Source organism: Melopsittacus undulatus, chromosome 2, assembly GCF_012275295.1.
Source record: "Melopsittacus undulatus isolate bMelUnd1 chromosome 2, bMelUnd1.mat.Z, whole genome shotgun sequence".
NCBI classification, from domain to species: Eukaryota; Metazoa; Chordata; class Aves; order Psittaciformes; family Psittaculidae; genus Melopsittacus; species Melopsittacus undulatus.
In genome coordinates this window covers 117,481,837-117,489,548 of record NC_047528.1, presented here as the reverse complement: position 1 = coordinate 117,489,548, position 7,712 = coordinate 117,481,837, and the positions used below count along the sequence as shown (strand labels likewise).

Sequence of the window (7,712 nt, the reverse complement as noted above, 5' to 3'; positions counted from 1 at the left end):
AAATGGCATGCCACCAAGTAGAATAAAATGGTTAACAGCAGCAACACTTAGGGGGAAAAAAAAGGGCAACTGGAATGTGTGGATTGGAAAAGAAGTGAAATTGCTGCTTAACACCATTTGTTGGAGCCACACAAACACTGCCTGGTTTGCAGCAGAACTGATCAAGGTTAGAAGATTGCATTATGGAGCATTTTATAGAACTACAGTGAAGCATTTTTCTTCAATACACACACAAGTAGATTTGGGTTCTGAATGACATTTCCTCTAATGCATGCACACAGACGTTAGGTGGCATTAGATTTTGCATGGTGACTAATTGGAGATAATCCATGCACGCATTCGGTGCTACATATTAACAGTGGCTCAGCTGTCTGGTTGCTTGGGGTCACATTCTGATCAGTTCTGACAATTCATACAGGGTTATGCAAGTTTGAAAGTCTTACTCCTTCAAGTCATGAGAAGTGAGAATGAAAGAGGGTTCCTGTTTGGAAAGAACTATACAGGCAGCCGTCTTGGTTAACCCTGCAGTTAAAAAAGATAACTGAGGATAGCAAAACTTCCCCCTGTGTGATTAGCATGTATCTTCTTCATGCCTTCATGAACACTTCTAAACCTGGGGCTGCTTTTTTTCTGATTTTTAACTGAAAACAGAGTCAGAGTGCAGTGGAGGGACAGACTGTTACAGATTCATGTCTTTTGGAGAATTAGTGATGTTATTTTCCAAATGCAAGTTAGGATTTTCTGATTCCTGAGTTACTAAGCATAGAGACTGTCAGACAATACACACTTGTCTTCTTCAACCATGCTCTTTTGTTGCGTTGGTAGCACATGCAGCCACTTGAGTACAAACACCTGGTCCTCCCTTCCCACCAGTCTGTGCAATGGGATCTACTCCAGAATGCTTGGATTTTCATGGGTGTTCCCCCCGCAGAAGGGAACAGCTGATCAGCAAGCACTGAAGTAAGCCTGGCCAGGCTTGAAACGTGCATCCAACATCAGCTGCTGCCCATCTGCATTGTGGAAAAGCTGACACATATCCAAAGGCTCAGCTGGTTTTGCCTCCAATGCATGTGGAACAGGCAGGTTACTTTGTGGCAGAGTTCAAAATTCCTTCTTTTGTGGTGTTCCCAGGGAGCTTGCATGCTGAATTTGCAGTGTTGCATGCATGGCAAATCCATCATCTTTACTAGTATGTTTGGATATGCTTTCAGCAGGCAGTGACAGGAAAAGGCATAGCATGAAAGTGTTAGTGGTCATAGTCTTAGCACAAACTGGGGATGTGCAGAAAACAGTGTTTGACTCCACTGTAGAAACCATGGTTTCGGGGCAAAAGCAAGCAATGCAGTTCTTTAAATTAGTTCTGCTAATTTGCTAATTTTGACTAGGCCAAGAGCTTCTGTTCTGCCTGTTGTTGTAAGAGAGTCTTTACTGTGGAAGGCTAGGCCACAGAGTCCTGAGCCCAGCATGAGACCCCAGAAATTTTGAGATGCTGTGGGTCCAGTCCTGCAATGTCAGATGAAGTTCGGGTTCTAAACTGGAAAATGACTGCAATCTTGGAAACTACCTTCCACCTCCAGCCTCTGATGCTGTGAAGATGTGACCAGGTTTCTGGTCTGTTTGCAGTACTAGTTTGTAGGGCATTCAAAGAGACAGAACTGCTTAATAGTAATCTTCATTCTACACTTGTTTCTTTAAGGGTTTGCTTGCCACTATGAAAGGAGACTCTTTCCATACAGCCTTTTGTGGGCTGTCTACCAGGAGGGGATGGTTCAGTCCTGTGGTACAGCATCTCTGCATGCAGTAGTCCTAAAACACAGGAATTTGCTTTGACAGTTAAACACAACATATGGTTGTCTGGGTGGCTGGGGTGGTGGCTGTCTCCTGTTTATACTAAGACCAAACTATATCTCTAGACCAATATTAAACAGTTCATTTTTTTTCAAGTTGATAACAGGTTAGTGGTTCTCAGAATAAGCACTGCATGAAAAAGATATCAGAATAGTTCTGTTTCACCACACAGATTTTCCACAGCTTCATTTACCTTATGTCGTGTATCAGAAGTGTAAGAAATCTGGAAAACCCCAGACTGCTACTGTCAACTGTCAGCGATCGGGGCTTACCCTGCCTAACACTGAATGTATGTATAGTTTTGAGGTTTCTTGAAAAGCATGTCCATTTGAATCTAACAGACAAGTACTTCTTTTTTTGGACACCCGTTCTTTTAGTGGTGTAACTGAAGGCAATGCAATGACTGCAATGCTACTGTGGTTTATACATCATGAGTCACTGGTGGATGTTCTTGAATTCTGATGAAGGCCTGCCCAGAACCCCATGAAACCCATGGCACAGGGCAGTGTAGGTGGTACTCTTCGAACCCTAGAGCTGTAAATGGCCAGTACTATCTGTAGTCTTGTTCTCTCACATGTGGCACCAAGTGGCATGGTAGGTTGAGGGTCTATTTTTCATTATCTCTTACACAGACCAAGATTTTCACTGAATCTCCTTTCCTGGCTACTAGACCTGACAATTTTTCCAGCACAGTAGCCTGCCCTTAGCAATTCCTCTTTCATTGGTAGATAAATCTGTTCATCCTGACACATACTCTGTAATATAATTCTTCTGCCACTGCCAGCAGGCAGAGTACAAACAGAAAACAAAAAGCACCAAGTAGACAATCAAATCCTTAGGCACAAGAATGTGTTTTGTTTGGTCTTGCCCTGGTTTCTACAGGCCAAATAAATGTCATTCAAACTCTCTCTTTGCATAAAAGGTGTTAAATAAAAGATACAGTTCAGTTGCAGTCTTGGGAAACCCCCTTTGAGGATGTTTTTTTACTGCAGACTTTCCCTCAGAGTATGTGTTGCTGTCACTTGCTCTAAGCTGTTGGATAGTGGCAGCAAATGAAGCTTTAGGAAGAAAAGACAAAGCTAGTTAACTTGAAAGAAAAACATGCTTAATATGTTAAAAACCCCCTTGTACCAAGGCACTGTTTTGGAGAGCTGATGTATGCTTTTTATAAGCTCCATCTTGAGGCATATATGCGTGGATGTAGGAAAAGCATATTCTGGTCAGCATATGCAACCTGTACATCTTCCAGTTCATCATGGCCTCACATGCTGAACCAGGAGGCTGTGTGGGCACAGGTTGGTCTGAACAACCCTCTCAGCCAAAGGGAATGGCTGGGGACTGAGCTTTGTGGATAATTACATAGGTGGCTAATTAAATCATTCTCTCTGTCTTGCCTAGGACTCTTGAAAACAATGGAGCTGCTTGAGATTTCCTTCCTTGCAGGGCCCCTTTCTGTCTTTTACCTGACTGGAGTGTTCTGATCCCTAACAGATATTTTGTGTTCCTAAGTTTTGCTGAGACTGAGAGCATGTAACCTGTTTTATAGAAGCTACTGCTTCTATAAAACTCTTTATCACTTCTGTGACTGACAAGTATGGGATCACCTGCCCATGAGGTTTAAAAATCTCAAACTAAAAGTCAGAAATGAATTAAATATCTAACACTTTCTGTCCCTCCAAATGTTCCTGTCAGTGTTCCTTCAATTCTGGATCCCCATAGTTTATGATACAAGGTACCAGTTAGTCTGATTCTTGGCACACCCCATTAAAAGGCACAGCAGCTGCATCCCAGTAGGCATAGTCATTTTCCCTTCCCAGCTCTCAGCAGTGTCACATCCATTTGCTGTGCACAAATGCTGTTACCTGTGTGGCATGTTCCTTTGCTCTGCAACATGCTCGCCAGTCTATAGGTGCATGTGTAACCCTGTCATCCTCAGGGCTGGTTGCAATAGAAGTATAGCAGGCTGCTGCCTTAGGGAGCTGACAGACTGTGGCAAAATAGCCAAGCTTCTCCTATGGAAGCGGGGTGAGAGCGCTGGGCTTGTTCAGCCTGGAGAAGGCTCTGGGGAGACCTTAGAGCAGCTTCCAGTGCCTGAAGGGGCCGACAAGAAATTTGGACAAGGCCTGTAGTGACAGGACAAGGGGAATGGCTTTAAGATGACAAAGGGTACATTTAGTGTGAGAAAAAGCCTCTTCCCTGTGAGGGTGCTGAGGCGCTGGCACAGGGTGCCCAGAGCAGCTGTGGCTGCCCCATCCCTGGCAGTGTTCAAGGCCAGGTTGGACACAGGGGCTTGGAGCAACCTGCTCCAGTGGAAGGTGTCCCTGCCCATGGAAGGGGATTGGAGCTGGATGAGCTTTAAGATCTCTTCCAACACAAACCAGTCTGGGATTCTATATGGCAGAGACCTGGAAGGCAAGACTGGCTGCTGATGCCTGGTTTGGGGCAGACTGCAAAGGGAAAGCAGCTCTGGATCATTTCCCCTATTGCCTACGGCAGGGACCAGCCAGCCCCCAGCCATGAGACAGCAATATTTCATGTTGCTAATGATGATGACTATGAGCATTATTTCTTCATCATATGAGGAAAAAGTTCTTTATAATGAGGGTGGTGAAACCCTAGCACAGGCTGCCCAGAGGCCTGGATGTGGTTCTCAGGTAACCTGATCTAGTTGAAGATGTCCCTGCTTGGATAAACGATCTTTGAAGGTGCCTTCCAACCCAGACTGTTCTGTGACTGTGTGGTACATGCAGTACCTGTATAGCCATGTATCCTTCACTGCCACAGGTCTCCAGGGCACAACTGCAATGAAGAACTGAGCCCATTTCCCCCACTGCTTGAACAGGGGAAAAAGAGCTTTAGGAAGCTGGCTGCTCCGTTCTGATCATGAAGCCTGGCTCTGGCAGAGCTGAAATCCTCTCTGTTGATGCTCCTGCTAACACTGCCGCTGGTGACAGCTCCTCTCCGCTGCCGACGCCATTTTCTACCCTCCTGCCCGCTCCCCCCTTCCCTTTTCTTTCTGTCCGTTAAGTATTCCTGATGAAACTCCTCTTTGGACACCATTTATCCTTACAGAAGTGGGGATCCGTTTGGGTGACACGTTCGGTCTGCCCTCGCTGGGATAACGGACAACACCGCTGCCTGAGGGCCGGCGATGGCGGACTACATCTCCCAGCGTGCCGCGGGGCGCAGGCAGGCCGGGAAGGGGCAGGCCGGGCACCCGGAACCGGCTGAGCCCCCAGGCCGCTGTCTCCGGCTGTCCCCACCGGGAGCCGGTCGCCATGTCGACGGTCGCCGCCGCCAGCTGCGACGCCAAGGGCGCGGGGGAGCCCGGGGCGGAGAAGAAGCCGCTGAAGCCGTGTTGTGCCTGCCCCGAGACCAAGAAAGCGAGGGACGCCTGGTGAGGCTGCAGCCGCCGGGGTGGCCCCGATCCCCCCGGTTACTTCGGGGCCGCGGCCCATAGCCGGGCTGCTTGGAACGGGTGTTTTAGCTTCAACCGGTCCTCAGCCCGCTTCCGCCCGGTGTGCGCCCTCTGGCCCGGTGCATTCCCCTCCCTGCTGCCTTCCAGGGCTTCCTGCTGCCTTCCAGGGCTTCCTGCCCTTGACAGCGTTGCCGGGGTGATGCTGGGAGCTCTCCCCAGCACGGATGGAGGGTGCTGGAGCAGGCAGGTGGGATGGGAGAGGGAGGAGGAGAATATGCTTTAAAGGGATAAATTAGAAATTAAGAGATTAATATTTCATAGCCCTGGTTTAAAACAGGTTTCAGAGATTAGCTTTTAATGCTGCTTGCAAATCTTCCCTACTGTTAACTGACTAAAGCAACAAGTACCAGCAGGTAGTAGCTTTTTTATTGTTTATTTAATTATAAATGCTGTTTTCTTAACTAATACATTGTGGGGTTTAGGTCTCGGGGTGACAGTTCTCATAGAGGTGAAAACTTGACAATTAGGTATATGGCTGCATTTGTAATTTCTTTGGTTTTAACCTGACAGGCTTGTTCGGTAGGTGACGTGATGCTGGACACTGTATTTTGCTGTGTGTCTAGTTACGTGGTAGAGTGAAGGTGAGTCCAGGGCTCCCTCTGGAAACAGTGGTAGGATGCAAGTACTGGATCAGATGGTGCTGTCCAGGGCAGCCAGCAGACCTGGCCCTACTTGGTGTAATTAAGCTTAAAGCCTCTTCCCTGTGAGGGTGCTGAGGCGCTGGCACAGGGTGCCCAGAGAAGCTGTGGCTGCCCCATCCCTGGCAGTGCTCAAGGCCAGGCTGGACACAGGGGCTTGGAACAACCTGCTCTAGTGGAAGGTGTCCCTGCCCATGGTAGGGGCTTGGAACTGGATGAGCTTTAAGGTCCCTTCCAACACAAACCATTCTATGATCAAATGATTTAGAAAATAGGATATTTTAATTATTCACAGTTTGGCACTGTTTTTTTTGGTGGCAAGAATGACATAACATGGTATCTGAGGGTTGATCAGGCCCATTGTGCTTTGCAGAATGTTGGAATCTCCGCCTCTGAGGACAGGAAGCACTTTGGTTCATCAGAGTGAGTCTGAACCACTTTTGTGGTATACATGATACATAAGTGGTGCTAGGTTCTTACCATTATTTGAATATGTGTTAGACACTTGGATGGATGAATAACATCAAAAGTTACCATATATGGTGAATAGTTTTTTTAGCAGTGGCCAGGCAGGTTTTTTCCCTCAGGTTCCCTAAATAACACTGAAGCTGGACTAAAACATCGTTTACTGGTCGCTCTGTTCTGTACTGGTCTCTTACTGGAGAAATTTTTTGGCTTCTGTACCAAATGATTTGAACCTGGTTGCTGGTGAGATCGGCATACTTGAAGTGACGTGATAGCTTTGTGTTGTGTAACAAATCCCTGTCTAGACTGTCTCAGAATAGACACAAGCCAGTTAATAGGAAAGTCTGTTACACATTTCTTCACATTCTTAGGTATGCAGCTCCAGACCATGGCAACTTTCTGAGAGGTATGAAGTTTTTGGCTAGTGTAGTACTGCCCTGAACAGGATAGGCAAAAAGATCTCTGAAGCTGAGTAGAGATGATTGTCTCCAGCAGCTTGTCAGTTCTGTGGCTTTGACACATAGTAAGCAAACATTTTGATGTTGACCCTTGGAAATCACTTTGTTTTGCAGCATCATTGAGAAGGGTGAAGAAAACTGTGGGCACCTAATTGAAGCTCACAAAGAATGTATGAGAGCCCTGGGCTTCAAGATATGAGATGAGCAGGACTGTGAATGTGGTGAGTACAGCCTTCAGGACCTCTGCCTCTGGAGTGCCCTGGTGTCTCAGTTGGTGCCACTGGAAGGCCCTGAGTGTTGTTCATGATGGCAAAAGTGTCTTCCTTGTGAGAGGGAAGGCAAAGTACTCCTTATTGACACCGGAGTGCTCATGAGGGTGGTGAAGCCTCCTGGCAGCATACAGCCTTTGTGAGTAGCTCTTCAGCAGCAGAATATGCCTCTGTTGTCTTCCAGTAGATCCAAACTTCACCTTGGATTTCTAATGCTAGGGTTGGGGGATTGAGTTTTGTGGGTTTGTTGGTGGTTAGTTTGCTTGGGTTTTTTTCTCTTTGAACAGTCCCTCAATATCCATTGGAAATCCATGTTTTGTGAAGCTCTTTCCTCTCTTTTCTAGGTGATGTCTGTGGAGTGATTGTGCTCTGGAAAGCTGCAAAATAAATTATTTCTGCAAGTTACTTCAAAGAACAAATATAAAGAAAGAATCTATTTATAAGAAGTTGTTAATGATAGACTGTGCATCACATCTGTGGCTTTTCCACTGTTAGCTCTTGATCACTGCTATAGAAAATATATTTTTTCCTCTTAATAAAAGTCTGAAAATGACCA

General features: G+C 46.4%; 1 protein-coding gene across 1 annotated transcript; it reads left to right on the top strand.

Annotated features, from left to right (window-relative positions):
- Positions 1 to 5,049: 5,049 nt before the first annotated feature.
- Positions 5,050 to 7,712, top strand: LOC101876045 (cytochrome c oxidase copper chaperone). The gene is made up of 3 exons (XM_005144787.3): positions 5,050 to 5,245; positions 7,002 to 7,108; positions 7,501 to 7,712. Exons 1-2 carry the CDS (start codon positions 5,127 to 5,129, stop codon positions 7,084 to 7,086), a joined length of 204 nt encoding a protein of 67 aa, XP_005144844.2. The 5' UTR covers positions 5,050 to 5,126; the 3' UTR covers positions 7,087 to 7,108; positions 7,501 to 7,712.

What these genes read in the sequence shown, in the direction of transcription:
- LOC101876045 (XM_005144787.3), top strand. Translation starts at nt 5,127, where the DNA reads ATGTCGACGGTCGCCGCCGCCAGCTGCGACGCCAAGGGCGCGGGGGAG. An exon ending in AAGAAAGCGAGGGACGCCTG is followed by an intron (nt 5,246 to 7,001) that starts GTGAGGCTGCAG and finishes TTTGTTTTGCAG; the next exon opens with CATCATTGAGAAGGGTGAAG.